At 58.0% G+C, this 22,649-nt stretch overlaps 8 protein-coding genes across 8 annotated transcripts; 3 read left to right on the top strand and 5 right to left on the bottom strand.

Moving 5' to 3' along the window:
- Window positions 1–829: 829 nt before the first annotated feature.
- MYCTH_2308965 (uncharacterized protein) lies at window positions 830–3,645 on the bottom strand. Its single transcript, XM_003665301.1, has 2 exons — window positions 2,326–3,645; window positions 830–2,254 (listed from the first exon to the last, which is right to left on the bottom strand). Exons 1-2 carry the CDS (start codon window positions 3,171–3,173, stop codon window positions 1,108–1,110), a joined length of 1,995 nt encoding a protein of 664 aa, XP_003665349.1. The 5' UTR covers window positions 3,174–3,645; the 3' UTR covers window positions 830–1,107.
- A 482-nt stretch (window positions 3,646–4,127) lies between these two features.
- On the bottom strand, window positions 4,128–9,445 carry MYCTH_2135257 (uncharacterized protein; the record flags this gene model as incomplete). Its single annotated transcript, XM_003665300.1, has 4 exons — window positions 4,128–8,907; window positions 9,053–9,096; window positions 9,271–9,355; window positions 9,427–9,445. The coding sequence occupies 4 exons, from the start codon at window positions 9,443–9,445 to the stop codon at window positions 4,229–4,231; spliced, it is 4,827 nt and encodes a 1,608-aa protein (XP_003665348.1). The 3' UTR covers window positions 4,128–4,228.
- A 57-nt stretch (window positions 9,446–9,502) lies between these two features.
- On the top strand, window positions 9,503–11,494 carry MYCTH_2135256 (uncharacterized protein). The gene is made up of 3 exons (XM_003665299.1): window positions 9,503–9,739; window positions 9,796–9,861; window positions 9,929–11,494. The coding sequence occupies exons 1-3, from the start codon at window positions 9,598–9,600 to the stop codon at window positions 10,888–10,890; spliced, it is 1,170 nt and encodes a 389-aa protein (XP_003665347.1). The 5' UTR covers window positions 9,503–9,597; the 3' UTR covers window positions 10,891–11,494.
- On the top strand, window positions 11,475–12,988 carry MYCTH_103330 (uncharacterized protein; the record flags this gene model as incomplete). The annotated part of the gene is made up of 3 exons (XM_003665298.1): window positions 11,475–11,567; window positions 11,619–12,621; window positions 12,798–12,988. 3 exons carry the CDS (start codon window positions 11,475–11,477, stop codon window positions 12,986–12,988), a joined length of 1,287 nt encoding a protein of 428 aa, XP_003665346.1.
- MYCTH_2308957 (uncharacterized protein) lies at window positions 12,922–14,893 on the bottom strand. Its single transcript, XM_003665297.1, has 3 exons — window positions 13,916–14,893; window positions 13,803–13,848; window positions 12,922–13,740 (listed from the first exon to the last, which is right to left on the bottom strand). Exons 1-3 carry the CDS (start codon window positions 14,630–14,632, stop codon window positions 13,046–13,048), a joined length of 1,458 nt encoding a protein of 485 aa, XP_003665345.1. The 5' UTR covers window positions 14,633–14,893; the 3' UTR covers window positions 12,922–13,045.
- Window positions 14,894–15,182: 289 nt separating this feature from the next.
- Window positions 15,183–16,435, top strand: MYCTH_2308955 (uncharacterized protein). The gene is made up of 3 exons (XM_003665296.1): window positions 15,183–15,667; window positions 15,736–15,874; window positions 15,942–16,435. The coding sequence occupies exons 1-3, from the start codon at window positions 15,530–15,532 to the stop codon at window positions 16,325–16,327; spliced, it is 663 nt and encodes a 220-aa protein (XP_003665344.1). The 5' UTR covers window positions 15,183–15,529; the 3' UTR covers window positions 16,328–16,435.
- Window positions 16,436–16,476: 41 nt separating this feature from the next.
- On the bottom strand, window positions 16,477–20,366 carry MYCTH_2308952 (uncharacterized protein). The gene is made up of 10 exons (XM_003665295.1): window positions 20,296–20,366; window positions 20,077–20,241; window positions 19,730–20,011; window positions 19,586–19,672; window positions 19,441–19,530; window positions 19,047–19,387; window positions 18,686–18,992; window positions 17,777–18,623; window positions 17,601–17,719; window positions 16,477–17,548 (listed from the first exon to the last, which is right to left on the bottom strand). The coding sequence occupies exons 2-10, from the start codon at window positions 20,218–20,220 to the stop codon at window positions 16,676–16,678; spliced, it is 3,090 nt and encodes a 1,029-aa protein (XP_003665343.1). The 5' UTR covers window positions 20,221–20,241; window positions 20,296–20,366; the 3' UTR covers window positions 16,477–16,675.
- A 456-nt stretch (window positions 20,367–20,822) lies between these two features.
- On the bottom strand, window positions 20,823–21,477 carry MYCTH_2308951 (uncharacterized protein). Its single transcript, XM_003665294.1, has 4 exons — window positions 21,354–21,477; window positions 21,177–21,284; window positions 21,084–21,111; window positions 20,823–21,024 (listed from the first exon to the last, which is right to left on the bottom strand). Exons 1-4 carry the CDS (start codon window positions 21,416–21,418, stop codon window positions 20,974–20,976), a joined length of 252 nt encoding a protein of 83 aa, XP_003665342.1. The 5' UTR covers window positions 21,419–21,477; the 3' UTR covers window positions 20,823–20,973.
- Between the last annotated feature and the right edge of the window lie 1,172 nt (window positions 21,478–22,649).

The following is a 22,649-nucleotide window of genomic DNA, read 5'->3' as shown; positions in this document are numbered from 1 at the left end:
TTGAGATGGTTGCTGACGGTATGGTGCTCTTGCGGTGCCCTCTTTCCGGGCCGGAGTCAATCGACAACAGAGTTCGGCCAATGCATGAGGGGTCGGCGGTCGACGACACGAGCGATGGCGGGAGCTCGGAGGATCGCAAGCCGGGTTCACGACCGGCTCCAGGGAAGGGTGGCAGTGGCTCAGCAGCTGGCGAGTCGCTGGAGTTCTTGGTGTTCTTGGTAAGCGGGAAGGACCGAGAGCCTCAGCACTGGTACCGGATCTGACAAGGGTCGCTGGAATCGTAGAGATGAAGAGGGCTTGGAGAACGAGGCGATGCGTCTTGGTAGTGGTTGACCGAAGCTGGAGACGCGAATGTGGAACGAGGTCTCGGGCCAGAGCTCCAAAAATTGTTAGCGTGTCCGGCGGACCCAGTCGGAGTCTCCAGCGTGGGCGGGCTTGGTGGATTTTTGGGTTTTGGGGGGGGCGCGCGGGGGGGAGGATATGGTTCCGTAGTGGGGATCCTGGTTAGTGCACGGTACAGACTAAGTTACACCAGCGGCTTCAGCATTTAGGGTCTTTCTCTATGGATCCCGTGCTTGCGAGCGCCGGGGTTGAAAGTCGTGGGCGTCGAAGGCGGCCCGCCGTTGATAGTGGAAATGCAAGCAAGTGTAGCGCGGCGGTCGAGGCGGCCTACTCGTGAAACCTGGAAAACCGTTTAAGAAACGTTCAATTTTTCTTTTTCTGGGCCCCGATCCGGTGGCCATCCTTCCAGAAGCAGAAGGCGCCAAGCTTCAGGGGGATCTGGGTCGAAGTGGGTCGAATTCCCGGCCCCTGTCTCTGCGCCCACCCGCCTCTCACTGCGCAGTACACTACGGGGGAGCCATGGCTACACTACCGAATATGCAGCAAACTCGATTGCTGTTACTTTCCGAGGTCGCTCGTTCAAGTCTCTTGTGAATTTAGTACACAGTTTACAACGAAAGTATCGTACATCATCATAGTGAAGGCTCTTCAAGCCGCCCAAACAACCAAACGCCAACTGTTCCAACGCAGTCAAAGTGCAAAAATACCTATCTTCCCCTCCCCTTCCCATTGGTTAGGTTCCCTTTCCTCCCACTCTCCGTATTCTTATCCTCTACCATCCTGTTTCTGGCCTCCCCGCCCTCCTCCACTGTTCTTAATCCTCTTCATTCTCCGTTTCCATATTCCCTCTGGCCCCGTTAGCCCGAGGACCTCCCTCCATCTCCCGGGCTCACTGGCGAGGTCGAAAGCCCTCTCCTTCTTACTCCGCAACGGCGCCGCCCTTCCCTCTCCCCCTCCGGCATCTTCCCCGGGAACATCGCCGCCCGTCCCGGGAGCAGGAGAAAGACGATCCAGGGTCCCGAGCCGGCTCTCGTCCCCGGAGCTGAAGCTGCTGCTAGACGGGTTCCGGTTTGGCACCATGCGGACCACGCCGGCGCCGGTGCTGCGCTTTTTGGCCTCCGTCTGCGCCGCCTTCATGGCCGACAGGCGGTCGTCGCCGCAGCGCATGGCGACGACATCGAGGCCGGGGAAGTTGCGCGACAGGAAGGCCTGCAGATCGGGCAGGACCGAGGCGTCCGGGCGGTAGGTGCCCGAGTCATTATCGATAGTGAGGCGGTAGCGGTTGGGCTTCTGAGGAGGTGGCCCGGCAAGGGGTCCCTTCGACGGGGACTCTGGAGGGTGTGTGGGTTGGTCATCATCCGGGCTAGTGTTTTCGTTGTTGTTTTGGCCGCTGCGGCAGGAGGACGCTGAAAGGGAAGCGCGCAGGGAAGCGCGCTCGGTAGAGGAGCCCTGGTGACTCCTGAAGGGCGCATCTGCCTTTCCGGCGTGGCTCACCGGGTGCGCGAGCCGGCGGATAAAGAACTCGCCTGCGCACGCAACGTAGGTGGCCACGTCCGAGTGCATCGTGTGCTTGCTCAGCAGGTCGATTCCGAACTCCTTACCCGTTTCCGTGAATCGCATCATGCCGTCGAGGGTGATGAGGTAGGTAAAGATGCGGCCGCCCTCGTCAAAGTGCACCATGCGCAGAAACTGCAGCGTCGCCTCCTCGCTGCACGGCGCGAAGGAGCCGTACTCGGTGCTGGAGTCGTAGTTGTAGATGCGCTTGTGCTGTTTCTGGAGCACCTTGTGCAGGACTCGGCCACGTAACCCCCGGGAAGAGAACATGCGACCGATCATGGGCCTGAACTCGACGTAGCGGTGGTAGAGCTTGGGCGGGACGGGGCCGGAAAGCTGGATCTCGTTGGCTTGAAAGCTACTCTGCCCGTCAGCACACTGACGTGCGTAAATGCCTGCCTGTCGCGGGTAGAGAAGAAGAGAACGCACTCGTATTTCTTGGTTCCCCGATCGTTCTCCTGCTCACCCCCAGCCACCGCATCGCGCTCCTCGTCTCGGTTCACCTTGACGCCCGCTAGCCGGCCGATCATGGGACTGAAATGCTTCACCCAGGTCGTCGGCCCGACCGTGTACATCTGGGCGTGCGGCGGGTCCGACTTTCCCAGCACCCGGATGCTGATGTGCAGGCGCGGGGTCACGCTGCCGTTCCCACACGTGGCGACGGACGCGCCACGGATGAGGTAGGCCCGCTTGCTACCGGTGCGCTTCCTCACCTCGAACACGTGCTCCTCGGGGCCCAGGCCCTCCCAGTTCTCGTCCACATGCGGGACGCGGACGGTGACGGTGCCGAGACGGTCGTCGCGGTCGGGCCAGTCCTCGTCATAGAGCCGGCACTTGAGCGTGAAGCCGGACGCGGGCACGTTGGCCACAATCCAGTCCTCGTTCCAGACCGGCTCGGTCGTGCGCCGTACCGTCCGGGTGCGCCGGGTAAGCGGCGGGTCTTCCTTGTGTCGCCGTGGGACGGGCGCGGTCAGGGTGGCGTGGATGAAGGGGTCGGACGAACTGTGGAGGTCGCCGGCGGGCAGGTCGTAGACTCGATGGAACGTGAACTTGAGCGTGTACCCTTGGGGTGCGTCTGGCAGCGGAGTCGCGTCGAATCCCCCGGGTGGTTTGGACATTTCCTTGAGCTGCTCCTTTCTGTCGGCCAGCTTCCCCTTCTTTGTCTTGAGCTTGTCGCGGATCCGGTTGATCGCTCTGGGTTGCGGTGGCTTGCTGTCGCCGGATGCCTCCATGGTCTGACTCGGCATGAGCTTCTTCTGCAGGTTTGGCTGAACCATTTGCCTGAGGAGGGGTATTCGCCATCACTGGTCTCTGTGCCGACACCTCGGCTCTTCAGAGACGAGGGGTGTTGTGGCTTTTGCTGCCACTTCTGTGGTCAATGTGCTGACCGTCGCCGACTGGAGAAAGCATTCCGTCTCGTTGTTGGCGCTGTTGCGGAATGAAGCCAAGTGGGGAATTACCTAAGAACGGCTTCCACTGTATGCAAGGCAGGTAAGGCATGTAATGGAATGAAAAAGGTACCTGAGGATGGGACAACTTTGCAATTACACTCCCAAGGCCGTCATCATCTCGGAAACCAAAAAAAGCCAGGACGCAATACTGCTTTATTAACGGCCCGGGCCCGATCCTGTAGCGCAAACGGTGCGGAGCTTGCCAGCAAAAACGACGGTTGCATCGCACCTCTGGCCGAACCTTTTACTTTTCCATTGGGGACAGCCCGAAGGAGTCGCTCCCAAAGTGCGTGCTCCCTCAATTGAATTCTAGTTGGCTTGTTCAAAGTTACGGCTCATAGCAAAAGATGTGACGTCATGCCCTTCAGGGTTTCTTGACGTTATCTGGCCTTGGCATTGGCCGAGTTGGCCGCTGCCGAAGCTTCTTTGCGCGATACAGTCCTGTATGTATGCACGTATGTAATCCGTATGCATATGTATGTACGCGAGAGGTCGGGAGGGGTGATTGGGATATGGTCCCCAAAGAAGGCATATCACATTGCCCAGATCATTTGTATGTAGTTGTACGATTACTCCCTTTTTTTTTTTTTCCTTTTTCCTCTTTTTGTCAAATAAGCCTTCCCTTTCGTCGTTTCCCAACGTCGCTCGCCCCCCTTCCTTCGCCAGTCGTTCGAGAAGACGGACCAGTGGGATTTCGACTTTGGGAACTCAGGTAGAAGTCTCCTTCCGTATGAGATTAGCAGGAGGTTTATTTCTTTTCGTTTTTCTTTTTTTTTTTTTAGTCTCTGAAATCGGTATCGTCCGTTTCATGGTACCCATCACCGTCTAGACACTCTCCAAAACACTCCAAAATCGAGGCTCGACACTTATATCCGTCACGCTCAAACAATTACGCTGCCCGCACTCCCTGCCCAGCCCTCAGATTCGAGCACCAACGGGCCCCCGGACGTCCCACTTGCATCCAGGCTCACCGTAACCTTCCCCCTATCTGCCACTACACGGACTGTCTCACCCAGGTTCCTAAAATCCGTCTCGCATTGGCCATACCCGGCTTTGCCTTCACCACCACCATCGCGCTGCCCGCTAACATCGACCTCCCGGATTTCCACCCCTGGAAACGGCAAGTAGCCCTCCCTCAAGGGGATCAGGGTCACCGGGATCTCCGCCTCCGTCTCCGGTGTCGAGCTTATCCCGAACACCTCACCATCGGCCAGAGATGAAGACTCAACAGCGGGAATCACGAAATGCCCCTTCCTCCTGCCGCCCACAAGCCACGTATCCGACGGAGCGACAATTTCGTACTCGAACTCCAGGTCGCGATCTCTTGATGCCACTGTCGCCGGGTCTGCCACGGCAGATGGCTGGTTGGACGCCGCCGTTTCGGCCGTGTCCCAGATGCGCGTCCACTTCAGCTGCAGGGTTGCCGGCAGGAGCTGGTTGACCAGCACGGTCGGGCATCCCTCATCGCTTTCCCCCAAGCTCGAGGTCACCGTCGGCAGGGGCTGCTGCAGGCGCAGGTCGGCCGTGTGCACGACGGATACCGACGGGATGTCGACGGGGATGAGGATCGTGTTGGTAACCTCCGGCGCCGAAGGGCTCGGGGAGGAAGGGTGCGGGAGCGGCAAGCTAGGGTGGGCGCGGAGCCAACTGCGAAAGAAGGCTGGCAAGCTGGGCGTGCCGCTATCGCTGCTAGCACCGAGGCTGGGGAGCTGTTTCTCCCAGTTGATACCTGAGAGAAACGATGTAGGGAGCTCGCCGAGGAGGGTGGCCTGTTCGAGGTCATCTGCGGAGAGGTCATTCCGAACGGCGCTGAGAACCTGAGACACGAGCACTTTAGAGAACTCCCTCAGAGGCGTGGACTCGAGCGCGGCGGTGAGAGCCTGCTTAAAGAGCAGCTCGATCTCGTCTCGGACCACCGTATAATAGAGCTTGAGGTACAGCGTCTTTTGGACCTTGGGACCGAGCTTCACCTCCGGCTTGCGCGTGATCTTGTAGAGGAGGCTGGCTGGCTGCTTCGGGTACACCACGACCGGGTGGCTCGAGGGCTGGCCAAAGTGCGACTCGAACAGGTCCGAACCGAGAAGCTCGCTCTTGAGCAGCCGCAGCGGACTGGCGCTGGCGGTTGACACGGCGAACCTCGAGAAGAGGGCCTCGTGTTTGAAGATGTCCTGGACGTTGACCTCCAGAGCGAGCGAGATCGGTACCGACGATGCCTTGAAGAAGGTGAAGGTGCCTTTGGCGGTCGTATATGTCACCTCGGCTCGTACTGTCACGTCCATCACGTCGGTCTCAACAGTAAATGGAAACCTGATTTTGATCGAGCTGTTGGCCCCAATCGAGCCGAATGTGAAGGTGCCACCTTGCGAAGCTGTTGGCTGCGGCAGCCCAATCACTTCCGCCTCACTCATGACCAGCCTCAATCCGCCAGTGGCAGACTTGATCTTGATCTCGCAGCTTGTGATTTCGTTCCACCCTGTCGTTACCTCAAGGTCTAACGACTTCTTCTTATCCAGCTGGATGTCTCGAGCCGCCAAAAGCTGTACATCGAGACAACTGGCGCGCTGATACAGATTGACACGCGGGTTCTTGAGCACCGCCGAGTCATTTTCCACGGACTGGAAAGCGTCTCGTTCATAGTGCAGAAGCACCTTGTTGCTGACCAAGCGGACTTGGTCCACCTCAAACGCGCCTGTCATCATTACAGTGCTTCGCACTTTCACCTTGTTCGGCCCGGGCCGGATGGTTACGGGGCCCTTTGTCTGCAGCCAGATCTCCTTATTCGCCGCAGTTGGACTCGATATTCGGACGCTGACCGAAGTCGCCTCGAACTCGTCAACTAGCAAGCTGTTGAGGTCGAGGAAGAGGGAGAAGCAGTCCTGACCGTCCTCGTAAAAAGGCGGGCCGTCGAGACTCAAGTCGCAAAAGAGATTCGTCAACGGAATCTTGACTTCTTTCTCAAGAGATGCCGACACCTCCAACAAGTCGGCCAGGAAGCCGGATATCGCTGAGGGCTCGGGATATTGGGTAGGTGACGTGAGGCTGAGCCGGAACTGCGACCCCTGCTGTCGCCTATCCCTCTCCGCGGCCGCCGCTTTGCAAAGAAGCTGGCGCAATGCCTTGTTGACATAGTCGTCTAATCTCTTGAGCTCCTTCAGACACCGCGCGTACATGACAAGCATGGACAATTCAAGGAGACTCCATCCATTGTCGCCGTAAAAGGGTATGACCCTGTAAAAGTAGAATGCAGCCTCTTTGAGTTCGCCCAGGTGGAACTTGAGGACCGCAAGGTCGGCCATGTTGGCCTGGACCGCATGCGTGTGGTTGGCCACCGTGTAGTGACGCAGTGTCTTATCAACCAGCGTCTCGTACAGGCGGTAGAAGTCGTCCTTGTTGTCGAGGGCCGTTCGCAAGAGGGCGTTGTCCACGCCAGCCACCGAGGTTTGCAGCCGTTCAGGAGCCTCACGCTTGGGCTCGGATTCGCCGTCACCGTCGGCTAAGCTCACGTCCTCGAAATCGGCAATACCGGTCTCGCCCACGGTCGGCACGGATGCCCAGCCATCTGTCCATCCTCTCTTCTTTCCGCACTCCTCAAGAATATTTCTAGACAGAGCGCATAGCTCTGCCCGTTGCGCGGCAAGTTCCTCAAGGCCCGCCTTTGCATAGGGGGGGGCCGGAACACCCTCAGAGCGGCCGGGCCCAGGGAAACCGATAGGACTTCGTGGAGGAGCCTGAGGGCCCTGCGTATGAAGTGACGAGCTCCGTGCCGGGTGCATCATGGTCTTTGGCTCCGGAATCGAGGCCTTCTGCTCGGAATCGGGCCCCCCGAGGGTAGAAGGTGGGATGGGAAGCGCTTTTGTGGACGTCTGTGCGAGAATTTGCTGGGCAACGGAGAAAGCGAACGAGGCGACCATGTTGTCAATGACCTCCGATAGCAGTGGGTCCGAGGAGACTTCGGAGTCTGCTTTGGCTCCTTCGTCTTTGGCCTCGGACTCCATGGCTGCTATGATGTCGCTCCTCATGACGGACGACACAGCGGGCACGAATTCAAGGGTCCGCTTGCAGATCTCTGCCAGGTGCCAGAGATTTTCGGGCTCCTCAGTCAATTTGGGAGCCGGTGTCCGCGGCGCGACCCCCTTCGGAACGAGCTCCTGTTGCTCTTTCAACTTGGCCAGGAGCTCCTCGCGCGACGACCACGCATTGGCCAGGCGGAGGAGGAGCGTGATCTGGCGGGCAAAGATATAGCACCTAAAGTCCAGCAGCGACACCTTGTTCGCCAGGATGAGATCTCGGTACGGCTTCTTTGACGAGCTAATGGGGATGCTGTCGTTCTCGAGCCGTTTCTTTTCGCCAGCTTGGAGGTCGACGGCCTCGCTTTCTTCGAACTCGAGATGTCCGCCGGCAATCTCAGCCATGGCCTTTTGCGCGCGCTCCTTAAGATCTTGGGTGTAGCTCAGCAGCGCGCCGCCGTGTGCCTCCGCGGACCCCGCAATCGCCTGTTCCTGGATGATGTTGTCCAAACCGACGCTTAGCTGGTCATAGACGACGAGAGCGTCTTCAACCAGGCCAACGCTCTCGAAGCCGCGAGCCAGGCCCTCCTTGAGGATGAAGAAAGTGCAAAAGTTCCAGCCGGGAAGACTTCTCTGAGCATCTCGCTCCTTGATGTCCTCCTCATACTGGGTGACGCGGCGATCGAAGCTCAACAGAATGAGTTCCTTGAACTTGGCAATCAGGTCGGCCCAGGCCTTTTCGGCGTCTTGCTCGGTCTCGGTGTATCCGGTTGGAACGGCCGGAACAACGCGAGGGAGCATGTTATACGGCACATCGTTGATGCCAATGCGGATCTGGCAGACACGGTCGACGGCGCCTTTGGCGGAGCTGTTGAAGTCGGCGCGCAGCTTCTCCAGCAGGGTACTCGACCCGCCGCGCCAGCGGGATGCCGTTTTGCCGTCGGAACCCGAGTCTGGTGATCTTCCGGAAACGCGCGGTTGTGTGGCGGCGGTCGAGTTAGGCAGCACGACGTGGACGATGAGCCATTCGAAGGCGTCATGGTTTTCTGCGTTGCTGCCCGTCTTCCCCTGAGAGCCAGCTGTGTTCGCCTTGATCCACTCGCGGATCTCGGCCCTTGTTGTCGACTTGTACGTTTCATTGTCGTCGCACCTCACCAGCAGCACTTTGAGGTAAGGGGTCCTGCGCAAGCCAGGGATCTGGTGCCTCCGTTCCTTCGCAGCGCCCGTGGGCGGGGGACGCAGGGTGCCTCCGGCGGGATCCGCGTGCTGCTCCGTCGAGCCAGCCCTTGCACCAACTGCTGCAGTCTGAAAACCATCGTCGCGGCTAGCCGTGGAGGCAGTGTCGGACGCGGCTGGGGTCTTGGGGTTGGGAGAGGCCTGCGGGGTGACGATGGCCGAGTAGTCGACTCCGGCAGGGACGAGTTCGATATGAAGAGTGCTGATCGACCGCAGAGGACCGGCGTGCGATTGCCAGTTGAGGTCGCGCAGCGGCAGGCGGGGGATCAGGCCCGGTGCAAGGAGTTTGTAGACATCGTGAGGATCGAAATACTCGACTGGAACCGAGGTTGCGCGGGAAAGGGTCAACGAGGACTGAAGCTAGAAACAAAATGAGATGGGATTGTGTGCCTACCAGTCACCTTTGACGACGAGAAAGGCTGTTCCATGCTGGACAGCGGGGGCGGCCAATTATGACATGACCCTCGTCGAAGCTGTCGAGGCGCTCAATGGAGAAGGCAGATGCTCTGCGAGCTCCCAAGTTCAGGTTTTATACCAATACAGTATGTAAGGTAAGTAATGTATTAGGTATGTAGTTTATACGCAGCGTATGCAGCAGTACAGTAATCCGGGCGTACCAAATATGTACAGTACTGTACAGTAGTTACACGTCGGGCACACTTAGGTACTGTAATCCGTACAATGTGCCCGTTGCAGCAGTGTAGCGGCTCTCACCGCCTGCGCCCCTGCCGCTCCCCGGTCCAGCCGTCTTGGCACGCTGAGACCCTGGAAGCTACCCGTGTATTAGCATTATTACCCCACCAAGGTGAAGCGGGGCATGGATGTCGCGATCTCACGGTCTTGCTGGAGCGACATTTTTACCACCGAAACAAGCTTTTCATTTCCTTTTTTTCCTCGTTCCCGGGGGTGCCTCGAAACGACAAGAAGATTATTTCATAGTGTTAAAAATATACCCGTCTTACGCTCTTTGATCTTGTTTCTGATACCCCGTATTCACCTTCTTCATCATGGCTTCTCTCCAAGCAATTAAATATTCGCGGGGCAAGTTGTTAGTCCTCGACCAGCTCAGGTTGCCCCACGAGCACCATTACGATGAGGTATCGACTGCAGAGGAAGCATTTGACTGCATTCGGTCGATGAGAGTGAGAGGTAACTAGTTGTGTGAATGATTTGTTTTGCTGATTCGGTCTCTAACCGCATCCCAGGAGCTCCCGCCATTGCCATTGTCGCCGCTCTCGCCCATGCCGTCGAGTTGCACAACGGAGGCTGCAGTAAGTGACCAAGTCCTTATGGGCCCCTCAATCCTTGTTGAATCGGTCCTGGTCTGACGTCTGGCAGCCGCCACAACACCAGAGGACACCATTGCCTACATTGAATCCCGGCTAGACTACCTCAAGGAGAGCCGCCCCACCGCCGTCGACCTCTCCAACGCTATTACGCTCCTTAAACGAGCCGCGCGTGCCGCCAAGATTGAGGGGCTCGGCCACCCAGAAGCTAAGGAGGCCATTCTCAACTCGTACATAGAAGCCGCCGAGAAAATCCTCGCCAAAGACCTCGAGAACAACACGTCGATCGGCTCCTTCGGCGCCGCCTGGCTACAGCAACAATACAACGCGACTCCCGACCGCCCCCTCTCGGTACTCACCCACTGCAACACCGGCTCACTCGCCACCTCAGGCCACGGCACCGCGCTCGGCATCATCCGCACGCTGCACGCCCAGAAGCTCCTCAAGCACGCCTACTGCACCGAGACGCGCCCCTACAACCAGGGCAGCCGGCTGACCTCGTTCGAGCTGGTCTTTGAGGGCATCCCGGCAACGCTCATCACGGACAGCATGGCGGCGGCGCTGTTCGCGCTGCACCGCGAGCGCATGAACATCGGCGCCGTCATTGTCGGTGCCGACCGGGTCGTGCGCAACGGCGACACGGCCAACAAGATTGGCACGTACGCTCTAGCCGTGCTGGCGCGGCACCACGGCATCAAGTTTGTGGTGGCGGCGCCAACCACGAGTATCGACCTCGAGACGGAGAGCGGCGAGGGGATCAAGATCGAGGAGCGCAAGCCGGAAGAGCTGACACAGATTAGCGGAGCGGTGGTCAATGACGATGGGACTGTCGATACCAGCCGAGCGGCGAGGGTCGCGATCGCCGACCAGAGGATCGACGTGTGGAACCCGGCCTTTGATGTCACGCCACATGCGCTGATTGACGCTATCGTCACCGAGAGGGGTACCGTGGTCAAGAGGGCGGATGGCAGGTTCAACTTCAGCCAGGTGTTGCCTGAGAGGTGGCGATGGTAACGGCTGGCTGGCAAGAAGGCGTGTGAAGCCACGCGTGTCGGAGCTGGCTCCGGGCAGTTGTTGTTTTTTTCTGCCTCTAGACTTGGCTTTATGGTCTGCTTTTATTGCAGCGTTGTAGGGTCCTACAGCCATAAAAGCACAGAGGGTCTCACCATCGACAATTCCGCCAACATGGGGCGGTATACACTTGAGCTTTGCTCGCAGACTCCGCCATGTTTCTCGCATTAAGCTCTCTTTTACCCCTTGCTGATCTGCTACATATGGATTGAGCAAAGATCACAGGCTCGAGGGTTTGCCGCCTATGTACCCTATTTACTAGTATATGTACATACTCGGCGTGTGCTTTGCGCGTGGGGGACGGAGTAATACGGATGCATCTACCGTACTCCGTACATACATACCTACCTATTCCGGCCGTTTAGGGCTTGGCGGTTACGGGGGTGCTCCTCTTCAACCCTCGTTCTCGCGATGATCTCATTGCGTCGGCTCTTTTCGCAATCGGAGGGATCTTCATTCATAAACAGAGGTCCCTTCATTCACGATGTTCATAAGACTTCATCTACAATAGCGAGCAACAGATCAAGATGAGAGTCTCGTTTCAGTCATTGCTGCTGCTCGGCGCTTTGAGCGCTCAGGCGTCGGCATACGCGAGTCTTGAATACCAACAGCAAACCTTTGTCCGTTTACCGGGTTTGCATGTCCGCACGCGGTTCTCTCGCGGCGAGGAGCCGGAGGACAATGCCCCCCCGTACCGGGTCCCTCTGCTGACCCTCCACCGCGCCCTCGTCAACGTCTCCTCCATCAGCGACTCTGAAGGAGAGGTCGGCTTGCTTCTGAAGAGACTCCTCAAAGACCTCAACTACACCGTCGAGCTGCAGCCCGTTCCCCCCAGCGAGGCCGGTCAGGGTCCCGACGACCGTCCGACCAGGTATAATGTTCTCGCCTGGCCCGGCCGCAACGCCAGCCGCGCCCTGGACAAGCGCACCATCATAACCTCTCACATCGATGTGGTGCCCCCTTACATCCCTTACGCCATCGACAACGAGACCGTCCCGCCCTCGGAGGTCGTCGACTTTGCCGCGCTCCCGCCCACGACGCTCATCTCGGGCCGCGGCTCCGTCGACGCCAAGGCGAGCGTGGCCGCCCAGATCACGGCGACCAACGCCCTCCTGAGCGAGGGCGCCATCTCCCCGGACAGCGTGGTGCTGCTCTACGTCGTCGGCGAGGAGAACTCCGGGTCGGGGATGAAGCACTTTTCCGACTCGCTCTCCAACAGCTCCGCGTACCCGGTGCGGCCGCAGTTCCGGGCCGCCATCTTTGGCGAGCCGACCGAGAACAAGCTCGCCTGCGGCCACAAGGGCGTCACGGGCGGCACCGTCTCCGCTGTCGGGAAGGCCGGGCATTCCGGCTATCCGTGGCTCGGCAAGTCGGCGATACACGTGCTGATCCGCGCCCTCGACAGGCTGCTGGAGGAGGACCTGGGGTCGAGCGAGCGGTACGGGAACACGACGGTCAACGTTGGCCTGATTGAGGGCGGTGTGGCGGCCAATGTGATCGCCCCCGCGGCCAGCGCCCGGGTGTCCGCGAGGGTTGCCGTGGGCAATCAGACGACGGGAGGCCAGATCGTCGCCGAGCGGATCAAAAAGCTGATAAAGGACGTAGATTCGGAGGCGTTGCAGGTGAACATTACGTCAGGGGTTGGGCCGGTGGAGTGCGAGTGTGAGGTTGATGGTGAGACCCCTTGCTCTGTTTCTCTTATTCCCCCCCTCCCCTTTTCTCTCCCCTCTTCCTCTTCCTCGTGCTCTCCAACACCTTCCTCTTCCAAATTCCTTCTCTGCCATTCTGTCTCTGCCATCTCGCCATGTTCTTGTGAGAGACCGGAGGGTGCGGATGCTAATGAAGAATAGGATTCGAAACCGTGGTTGCAAATTATGGAACAGATATCCCCAACCTCAAGGGCAACCACGTCAAGTACCTGTATGGACCGGGCAGCATCCTGGTGGCGCATGGCGATAACGAGGGGCTGCAGATTAAAGACCTCGAGGACTCGGTGGAGGGATACAAGCGGTTGATCAAGCATGCGGTGGGGTCTTCATGATGATGATAACCCTCGGTTGCGTAGATTCCAGCGTAGCGTAGGGTACTTTGATAATCGCTAGACCTCTCCGGCACCCAACCACGCCGGTTTTGACCCATTCATGGCAAGTCCCATCTCCACCGCGCCCTTGACCAACCCCGCTTTCTTTCCCCTCGCCCTCTCAAGCAGCGCGTCCCTCGCCTTCTCGATGACCCTCACAGTCGCGACCGGCACGGCAAGGGCGCTGTCGAACTCGGCCAGCCCTGGTTCGCCCATGACGGCCAGCGCCGCCAGCCCGAAACAGCTGTGGTACACGTCGGGCGGTCCGCCGGGGTGCTTGCTGAAGCCGCCGATGCGGTGCGCCATCTTCTCGAGCAGGAACCGCCTCGATGGCGCCCAGTCCAGCACCTCCTTGTGCCCCAGGTTCGCCAGCGCCGCGCCTACCCACCAGGTGTAGCAGGTGTCAGCCACCTTGTTGCAGCGGCCGTTACAGGCCACGTGGCGCAGGGCGGGAGCCGGGGCATTGGCGAGGTCGGCAGGGTTAGCTGGGAGCACAAAGTTGTCCTCGTCTTCGTCCTCATCGTCGCCATCGTCTTCCCGGGGACGGGGTGGTGGTTCGAGATAAACGAACTGACGGGATGCGAGCCAATGGATCAAGCCGGGCATGTCACGGATGCCCGAGCGCAGGATAGCGTTGGGGTGGAAGGCGGTACTGTTGGTGAGAGGGCGGTCGAGCAGGGAGAGGGCGGCTATGGCGCAGTAGGCATAGCCGGCTGGTGATGTCGCATGTTAACTCAGTCTGCTGGCTAGCGAACAAAGGCAAGGGGCAGCATACCGTGAGGTTCCTCCTGAGAGCTGCCAGCGAAGCCACCGTCGTAGGTCTAACCAGTCAGCCCCATTGACCTGCAGCGCAGCAGAGAGAGGAAGATGGTCGCAAATCAGACATACCTGGCTGCCCAGAATGTACCTCGTCAACGCCTGCGTATCGATATCCTCCACCCACCCCTCCTCTCCCTCCTTCACATCTCCCCTTAACATCCACCTTATCGAAGCCGCGATATAACAGTACCGCATGTCATATCCCCCGCCCACAAACCACCCCTTCCCCGGAAGCAACTTTAATACCTCCCCGAAGCTCCCATCCGGCCTCTGCAACCGCCGCAGCCACCTCAGCGTCTGCGCCCGATCGACGCCGTCAAAGGCGCTCCTGGCCCCACCATTATCAGCATCATCATCATCATCTGCCAGCAACGCGAGCAGCTGCAGCGCAAACAGCGTGGCCGGGAGGTTGGCCAGTCCGGCCCCTTCCCTCTCTTCGGCGCCCGACTCGGCCTCCCAGGCCTGGTACCCCTGAGAGGGGTAGAGGAGGGTCGAGGACGGAACGAATCCGCCGCCGGGCTGCTGGTGTGAGAGGATCCATTGGCGGAGTCGGCGATGGTCTTGCGGAGGAATTAGCGGAGGTCGCTTTTTCTCTGGTGTTGAGGAGGTCCCTCCCTCGAGGATGCGAATCGAGTTGACAACAAAGTAGACCAAAGTCATGCGCACACCCTCATTAGGGAGATAGTGGTTGGGTAGCGGAGCTTGCAGGCACATCTTCCAGTATTTAAGGTGCCGGTCAATATCGAGCATGGGCTCGGGGTGTTCTGTAATTAAAGTGTCGGCCATTGTGGCAATGTTTGGACAGGGAGACGTGGTCAAGTGTGAGAGTAAAGGTGGGCGCCAGCGACCCTTTCGAAAGGGGTGAGTTGAATGAGTGGAGTCCTAGGCTGTTTGGAGTTCTTTGGTATGTTCCGCTGGCTGTTCCCGCGAAATTGGGTGAAATTGAAGTTTTGGGTTGATAGTGCCCTACAAAAACCAGAACACCCGGTTACTTGGAAAAATGCCCGGCAAGATATGCCTTAAGTGCCTTCGATGGGAGACGCTTATGGAAAGCGCTCTTTGCCTGACAATAGCACGCAGGTTGGACCCCGCCACCTCGACCCCAGTTGTTGTTGCCGCGAATCGCGGCAGAACAAGGGTAGCTCCAGCCACATTCTAGAGGACGATTAAGCATAACGTTAACTAAACTTTAGCGCCCGTGGCTTGCCAAGGTCACCAGGCCGGTTCACGCGCATCGTGCCCAATCAGGCGCCCTTGTCTATCAGGACGGCCGATAAGATAGGTATGTGAAGTGGCCCAAAGCTTGGCCCTATCCTTGCTCAAGAAACCGAAACAGCAAACACCCGCGCAAGCCTATGCAGTCTCTCGCTTCCCAACATTCTGACACGCAGGTTTTGGCGGGGGGTTTGCCAGCGCTGCGGCAGGGACGAGTTGAGCCCGCTGACCGTCCCAACCTTGACGCGTCATCTTGCAGGACACCTCAACGACCGCGCCTTGGGCTCGTAGTTCTCTCAGCTCTGACTCTCTTCCTCTCTTTTGTACCGCACCCGCTGTTTTTGACCCGGTCCCTCCCTTTTTAGCTTTTTTGAAGAGGCCCGCCCGGTCTTCGCTTTTCGCAACTGAACCGTCTCGATGAGACTCGCTTAACCTCAACACAGCACAACCAACCCTCTCGACGCAGCCATGGCGCTCATATCCGCAAAGACGATTCTCACCTCGCTCTGCCTCTTCCACATCACTCTGGGCTTCTTCTTCCTCACCAACCCGGGCACGATCGCTGACCAGGCGGTGGTCTACATCCTCGGCGAGTCAATGGGTCTGGTATGTCCTCTGTATCACGGCCGCACAGCCAGGTAATATCTGCTTACAACGGAACTTTTCCCGGTCAGCCCAACTCCCGCTCTTTCGAGACCCAGTCTCCCGCACTCGGGTTCCTCGCCGTTGTCCTCGCCCTCTTTGGCATAACCGACCTGGCGACGCTCTCCCTCCCAGACGAGATCGGCCTCGATCACTACTGGGGAGTGCAAGGTGAGTTGCCCCCTCCTCCATGTGCTACAGATCACACAAGACTAACCGCTCCGCGCGCTCCCGCCAGCACCCCTTCGCCTGATCCTGAGCTTCCTCTTGAGCTTCTACTCTTTCTTCTTTTCCGCCTCGTCCCCGCTCTTTTACACCGACGACGCTGGCACCCTCTCCTCCTCCTCCTCTTCCTCCTCCTCCTCCCGTTCCTCCTCATCCACCTCGTCCTCTTCCTCCCGCTTCCAACACCCCTCGGTCCACCGCGCGGCGCACAACCCGGCGTACGTGCCCTCCGCCTGGGGCGGCGACGCGCTCAAGAACCGCGTCTTTTTCACCTTCATGTTCGTCGAGACCATCAGCTGGCTCTGGGTTTGGGTCACACTGGGCGAGGAGAGACGGGAGGCGCTGGCTAGGAAGGCGAGGAGGAGGAGCAGCAGCAGCAGTGGATCCCAGAAATACTGAGGAGAACCCCGGCCGGGCGTCCTTATGACGTGCGTCTTTTTGGATTTGGTGCTTATTCTTTGGGGGGTGTTATTGGGTTCTCTACATCTCTCGGACAAGTCACCATTGTTTGCACACAAGATCAGGTCCCCTTCGGCCTGTTGGGTTTTCTTGGGGGGCGTATGCATTGGTTGGACAGGATAGCATTAATGGAGGAGCGGCGTGCATGGGACAGGAATGCGGGAATCAATTTTTGAGTTCGGCTTCTTGCGCATTTTCGTGCCTTTTCTGCTTATACCGTCTATGTTTCTTGGCTCACTCTTCTCTTCCCACCACCATCTCCTCTACTTCCACGATCCCCCTTTGCTTCTACTCCATCCTAACCATCCCCCACCCTTTCACGCCCTCCCTCCAGCTCTCCACCACCTTTCCAGCCCACTCCTCGGCCGCGGCACGGCCCCCGATGACCTCCTCCACCGCCCGGGCCACCTCATCCTCACCATCCTCCTCATTCTCCCCTGCAAAGACCAGCTCCAGAATCCGGTCCAGCCAGCCGGCTTCCCCAAGTACCTCCTTGAGCCGCTGCACGTGGCCTTTGACCTCGCCCAGCACCTTTGCTGCGGCCCCGTCCAGGGCGCGCATCTCGGCCAGCACGTCGCGGTGCACGCCCGAGCGCCCACTCCGGTCGCGCGCCAGCTCCCTGTCGTGGGCGGCCGTCACAAACGCCGCGCTGTATCGGATGGCGAGGGCCGTGTCGCGGAGGGCCGAGAACGTGGGCATCTCCGTCAGGGAGGGGGAGACGCCGGGGAGCAGCGACCGCCGCCCGGCCTTGGTGGTTGTTTTAGATGCTCCCGTTTGGCTGGGCTGAGGAGAAGGGGAAGAGATGGCAAAATAATCGGTGCGGAGGGAGGTGAGGGCGGATTTGATTGAACTCGTGAGGAGTGAGAGGGTCTTTGGGACGGGATCGGACCGCGGCGTGGAGAGGGCGATCAGGAGGGCTGCGGCCAGCAACGAGACCACGGTGTAGTAGGTCATTTCGGCCGGCGTCAGACGGGACGGAGTGGAAGGCTGCTGCAGGAAGTCGTTGAGGGACTTGCTGAGGCGCGAGAGTGTCTCAAGCGTGTACTCGCGGTCGCGGTGTGCGACCTCGGTTTGCTTCGATGGCTTGTAGTCCTTAGGGGGTTTGTATAGGAGCAGGTCTAGGTACTGCTCCGAGAGGAAGGCGAGGTGCGACCGTTCGTTCTGGCGGGGTTAGGCAAGCAACGACAGCAAAGAAAGGGGATATGAGACTCACCGAAAGACCTGGCCCGAGACGGAGAAACTCGTGGATTGGGGGGCCGTGGGGGCTCTCGAGATTCGGGAACGGCCCGTAGTCGGTATTGTTGACAAGGGTCGTGTTGTCATCAATGTTTTCTGTCCCGTTAGTGGGCGTGGGTGACTCGGTGGACAAAAAAAAAAAAAAAGGCTCACCAGTAAGGAAATGCTCTACGATTTCGACATCGATCTTTCCACCATAGCACCGGATGGCTCGTCTCTCCTCCACCAAAGTCATCATGACGGTACAACTCCTGCGCAAGTTGCCATCATACCGGACCATGTCGAGGATGCTTGTGTAGCTACCCGCCGAGAAGGCGTCCCAGATGCGCACGGGCGACCTATCTGCCAAGTTGTGGCTGTAAAAGCTGCGCAAGGGTTCCATTAGGGGACGGGTTCCGTGGAACAGCCCCGGCGAGAGCGCGGATATCCTGTCAAAAAACAGCGGACTGAGGGCGTCCTGAATTGTCCGCTTGACATCGAGCGGCGTCCAGAGCTGGTAGGCGTACGAAGCACAACCAAGCAACAAATACAGCTGGACGAGCAGCAGCCGCAGCTCGGTGTCGCCGGGCGTCTCCTTCAGCTGAGCGTCCAGGAGCAGCACTGCTTGCAGGAACAGGCCAGGGTCCACTGTCTTCCATAATGACTGGACCACGTCCGTGTTCCGCGGCCGCAACCCAGACACCTTCAGGAGGGAGGCACCCATAACGAGGGCCAGGTCCAACCGCGGGTCCTTGTCCAGACGGGGGATGGAGTCCACGAGCTCTTTGTCACCGGTTATTTGCTTATACGCGCTCGCGGCGTCGACTGTGAGCTTCTTCAAGCACGACTCACACGGGAGCGAGGCAGGATTGTTGCACAGCCGGCACAGGAAAGGTTTTTCTTGGGTTTCGCCGTCGACAACAGAGGGTTGGGATGAGAGCGTTTGTGGGCAAGTGGACAGAAGGTACCGTAGTTTGCATTGTAACGCATCCAGGACGGCTTTCCGCGCCTTGTCGGAGTCCTAAGAGGGTATATATCAGAGACGAGTGTTTGATGGATATAAGGCATCATCAATGTCCTTACCTCGCCGAGCATCTTCGGGAGCACATCCTCCATAAGCGTCTTGATCTCCTCAAACCCAAGTTCAGCCACATAGCCTTTGACGTCGTCAAAAGCGGACAGTCTCTCAAAGTACTGTTCAAGGAACAGGCCAATCTGTACTACCCTGGGCGATAGGCCGGTGTTGTCGTGGTTCGGTTTCAAGACAGATGCGGGTAGCCGAAAGGTGGTCTCCAACAGGGCGAGGCTGAGATTCTTCTTGTACATGGCGCTCGCCTTGTCCTTAATCTCGATATATTTGTTCAGAATTGCCTGTACCTCGCCGAGCGCACTGAACGAGTTACTGAGCTGTCACAAAAAGGCCGCAAAGGTGTGAAATACTCACCTGTCCGAGTCTGGCACCTTGCTAGCGGCAGTCGCGAACTTTTTCCATATCTGCAGGTCGCAGACAAAGAACGGGGAGCTGCCTCCTTCCAAGCCGAGGGAGAGAGCTTCACGGCACAAGCTGTAGGTGAGGTCCCACTCGCCCCATGCCTCGAGTGCGTCCAAGGCCTCATACAGGAGAGATTTTCTGCCCTCCTTGAGCTGGCTGATGGCGCCGAGCTTCGGGCTCTTGATCCGAGAAAGAAATTCTTCCTTGGTGCCGTGGCTGCGCAATACTCGGTAGTAGAGGCTGACCTCTTCCTCCGTGAGGAGGCCCCTGTCCGTGGGTTCCAACTTGGCTGACTGAGGGATGTCAGAGGATCTTCGCCGACTTCGCAGGAATGTTAAAGACGTACATTGTCGGTCAGGTCTGCCGCCCTTTCGAGCTGTCTGACCGCCAGCAAGCTGTAGACCTTACGGCTGGCATCGGTGCACTGCGGGCTGATCTGTCCATGTCAGTTTGAGCGGCGTGGTGTGCAAAGGTGTGACACAGGAACACACTGAAAGGAGGAAGGTGAGGATGATATTCCAAAACATGTATCGCCGGTCGGAAGTGTTGGCGTGAGCCTTGTCAAGACTCGTCGCGATCTGTTTTCGCGGGTCAATAGTCGGACGCCGTGGAACGGTCATTGCCCGGCTTCTCACCTGCTGAGCGCTCACGAGATCCCACCTCTCCAAACAGGCTTGGAGACACTGCAGGGCCAGGGGGCTGCTGGGGTTGGCCTTGGCCCAGCGGGCCCTCAGGGGTCCGAGGGTGTCGGCGTACTCGACATCGTAGTCAAAGAAGTCACGACAGGCCCATTCGTAGAGCTCGATGGTGTCAATATCTGGCGTCTTTTTGTTCTTGACGAGCTCATCAATAGCGACCAGAGCGCCGCACTTTTCAGCTGCGCCGTCGAGCTGAGACTCGGCGCAGATCTTGATGGCCTAGAGAAACAGAGGGGTGAGTTTCTTGTTTCGGCAGCTCTGATAACGCTAGGCCTACTACGCACCTCATAGTAGGGGTCTTTGAGGGTGGCAGCCCTCTTTGCCGCAAGACGGATTACGGTGTGCCAGTTGCCATCGCGAAACGCCGTCTGCAGCTGCAGGTCGACGCTGCTCTTGAGGGCTGGTTGACCATATCGATATGGTGCCATGTTATAAAATCTATGTCTGCGCTGGGTGGCGGGATGAGTATCGAGCTTGGACTAGGACGCATGTACATACAGTACCTCTTCTGACAGAGGGGTGGGTGCGGGATGGGAGGTCCAATGTGGGGGACGGATTTTGGAGGGGGCCTAATGGCGACGGCAGGAACCAGTCGCAGCAAAGAAGACCAATCCCCGGCTTTGACAGGACTGCCGCAACCGTTGATTCAGCAGCAGGGAGCGCCGTCTTAGTATGCTCTCTTGTCTCCGTATATCCAGACCGCTGCAACCGTCCGAGGACCGCGCAAATCTGTGCACGCCTTCAAACTTGAGAATCGCGTCTTTTGGCGGGGTGATGAAGTGGTTGTTGAACGTGGCCTGTGCACCTTGACCCAACCCCACCCGCACCGGCCATTTTCCGCCTGGCAGTGGCCGAGTTGCCGGTGCTGACGCTCCATGCGGGCAGGAGGACTTGGTCCAGTCAAGCCTTCGGTTTGTCCACTCGCCCGGCGACTCGAAACTCGAAGGCTCCCCGTGTCTCATTGTCCGAGGTGTCCAGTACCTTGATTAGGCATAAATTAAAAAAAAAAAAGGCCTTCCACCTAGTGTACAGTAGATGAGAATTGTACAACCCCAATCCTATCATGGAGCTTCCAAAGGACGAGACAAGAGAGCTTGCCGCGGTCTCATGTGCCGTCCGGAACGATGTCATGGATGGAGGTTTCGATGTGCAGCATTGAAGTCGTGCAATTGCCCTGTCGGTTATGAGAAGAAACCGCCGGCCTTCTTCTTCTCCATCTTTCTCTTCTCTATCTGCAAAAGTTAAGGCGAATCAGTGACAGCTTCAGGGTCAAAAGAAGCCGTGGTCATACCCAAGCTTTCTTACAGTCTCTGTACGCTCTGCACCGGGCTGTCAGCTAAACTTGATCCTAGACAGTCAATTCTGCAGTAAGGTCACTACTGACTGGAAATAGTCTGAACATAGAGTCCTGTCGCCTCCGTTGCGATTCAGACACCGGATACTCCGCGCGGCCGCCTCCTGGCACGGGTCAAGGTACTCGCTTCGGTCCTTGCTGTTGCAAGCCAAGCCTCGAGGTCAACTTTGCAGGTCGCGTCAAAGACAGGACGGGAGCGCAACGCACCCTTCAAATTTTTCCTTTGTCTCCTGGTTCCAGGGGTCGACGGCGCGGTTCACTGTGGATGCCATCGTTGCTATGAGTTTTACCCGGGCCGGCGCATGAGTGAGCAATTCATGCGTGGTCGTTCTCTTTCAAACTTGGAGCGAGCAAAGACCAATGCACCGATTCCAGCCAGAGTGGGAAGCCACAAGGGTGCCAGGATTCGCACAGACCACCGCAGTCCATCTGCCAGTGCACACTAGCAACTTAGCAAGCTACAACCAAGCACCACACAAGCCCCTGAACCTCCTGAGGCATATCAACAAGGGCCTTTCGAATGTGTATACTTTGTTCTTGCTGTGAAGTCGAAAATAGCGCTAACGGACTATAACGACTCGATGTCACTTCATCAATCCATTACAGTACTTGTCGCATATCAGGGTCTTTATGCCTCACAAGTGACGCAGAACTTACCTGGCGCAGCTGTGCAGCTCAGCAGAACATCAAGTCGCCAGCATATGCTGTGAAACTGGCTGACAAACGGATCGCTCTCCTGATCTCGGTGTCTCTAAACCACCGAGCCTTCTTCACAACCCGCACCTAGAACTCCTCAAGGACCCGTTCCTTGTAGCAGAGTTGCGGATACGAAGAGTTAACGGACCTGGGGCTATCCCCTTCTGATTTGTATACCGGTGGGAAGTCACTTAATGCGGCATGCCGTGCAGCTGGGTCAACCGCCGTGAGCTTGACTAGTATCGAGAGACGTTAGTGTGTGAGAGCTCGCGCAAAGCTGGCCACCGAATTAGAGAACAAGTGGAGTCAGATTGCGCTAAAGACCAAGCATACAACAGTCGGCAAAAGTTCTACCATCACATTAATAAGACCCCTGAGATAATGCCTCTCGCCCGAAGAAGATTCTCCAATTTGAGACAGAGAAGTATACAGTATCCGAATCTGGAAGCAAATAGCTTGGTGTATGGGCAGGGACAGGTAAACTCTCGATCAGTAACCGAGGATCCGAAACCTGTCTTCTTCCCTCCTGATCTGGTTCTTCTTATTATTACCTTCAGCTCGATCCATTAGGTATACTCCCGCTGTTGTCTCCAAATTGATCAATGTAGGGCATTTAGCCTGATCTGAGAGAGTAGTTCCGGAGAAGCCCCAGTTGGTCTGTATCTATGTACATAAAATGCTACCAACATCACTTTGAGCACGTCCACCGGTTTCCCTCGGGTCAACAGGAGCCGTTGAGACAAGGCTATTACTTCTGGTGCGCGAGGTAAACAGCGCCTGAACCTAGTCCGAACTGATACCACAGAA

The sequence above is a fragment of the Thermothelomyces thermophilus genome, chromosome 5, assembly GCF_000226095.1.
Source record: "Thermothelomyces thermophilus ATCC 42464 chromosome 5, complete sequence".
Classification (NCBI taxonomy): domain Eukaryota; kingdom Fungi; phylum Ascomycota; class Sordariomycetes; order Sordariales; family Chaetomiaceae; genus Thermothelomyces; species Thermothelomyces thermophilus.
This window is presented reverse-complemented; position numbering and strand designations above follow the sequence as displayed.

Excerpts from the sequence above, each read along its gene's own strand:
- MYCTH_2308965 (XM_003665301.1), bottom strand. The coding sequence starts at position 3,173 with ATGGTTCAGCCAAACCTGCAGAAGAAGCTCATGCCGAGTCAGACCATG. Across the intron at positions 2,255-2,325 it reads CGGGGAACCAAGAAATACGA|CTTTCAAGCCAACGAGATCC; the intron begins GTGCGTTCTCTT and ends CGGGCAGAGTAG.
- MYCTH_2308955 (XM_003665296.1), top strand. The coding sequence starts at position 15,530 with ATGGCGCTCATATCCGCAAAGACGATTCTCACCTCGCTCTGCCTCTTC. Across the intron at positions 15,668-15,735 it reads TCGGCGAGTCAATGGGTCTG|CCCAACTCCCGCTCTTTCGA; the intron begins GTATGTCCTCTG and ends TTTCCCGGTCAG. Across the intron at positions 15,875-15,941 it reads TCACTACTGGGGAGTGCAAG|CACCCCTTCGCCTGATCCTG; the intron begins GTGAGTTGCCCC and ends CGCTCCCGCCAG.
- MYCTH_2308957 (XM_003665297.1), bottom strand. The coding sequence starts at position 14,632 with ATGGCCGACACTTTAATTACAGAACACCCCGAGCCCATGCTCGATATT. Across the intron at positions 13,849-13,915 it reads GGTACATTCTGGGCAGCCAG|ACCTACGACGGTGGCTTCGC; the intron begins GTATGTCTGATT and ends CTGACTGGTTAG. Across the intron at positions 13,741-13,802 it reads CTCTCAGGAGGAACCTCACG|CCGGCTATGCCTACTGCGCC; the intron begins GTATGCTGCCCC and ends CGACATCACCAG.
- MYCTH_2308952 (XM_003665295.1), bottom strand. The coding sequence starts at position 20,220 with ATGGCACCATATCGATATGGTCAACCAGCCCTCAAGAGCAGCGTCGAC. Across the intron at positions 19,673-19,729 it reads ATCTCGTGAGCGCTCAGCAG|ATCGCGACGAGTCTTGACAA; the intron begins GTGAGAAGCCGG and ends CCGCGAAAACAG. Across the intron at positions 19,531-19,585 it reads TCCTCACCTTCCTCCTTTCA|ATCAGCCCGCAGTGCACCGA; the intron begins GTGTGTTCCTGT and ends TGACATGGACAG.
- MYCTH_2308951 (XM_003665294.1), bottom strand. The coding sequence starts at position 21,418 with ATGGCATCCACAGTGAACCGCGCCGTCGACCCCTGGAACCAGGAGACA. Across the intron at positions 21,285-21,353 it reads ACAAAGGAAAAATTTGAAGG|CAAGGACCGAAGCGAGTACC; the intron begins GTGCGTTGCGCT and ends GGCTTGCAACAG. Across the intron at positions 21,025-21,083 it reads GAGACTGTAAGAAAGCTTGG|ATAGAGAAGAGAAAGATGGA; the intron begins GTATGACCACGG and ends TAACTTTTGCAG.
- MYCTH_2135256 (XM_003665299.1), top strand. The coding sequence starts at position 9,598 with ATGGCTTCTCTCCAAGCAATTAAATATTCGCGGGGCAAGTTGTTAGTC. Across the intron at positions 9,740-9,795 it reads TCGGTCGATGAGAGTGAGAG|GAGCTCCCGCCATTGCCATT; the intron begins GTAACTAGTTGT and ends ACCGCATCCCAG. Across the intron at positions 9,862-9,928 it reads GTTGCACAACGGAGGCTGCA|CCGCCACAACACCAGAGGAC; the intron begins GTAAGTGACCAA and ends GACGTCTGGCAG.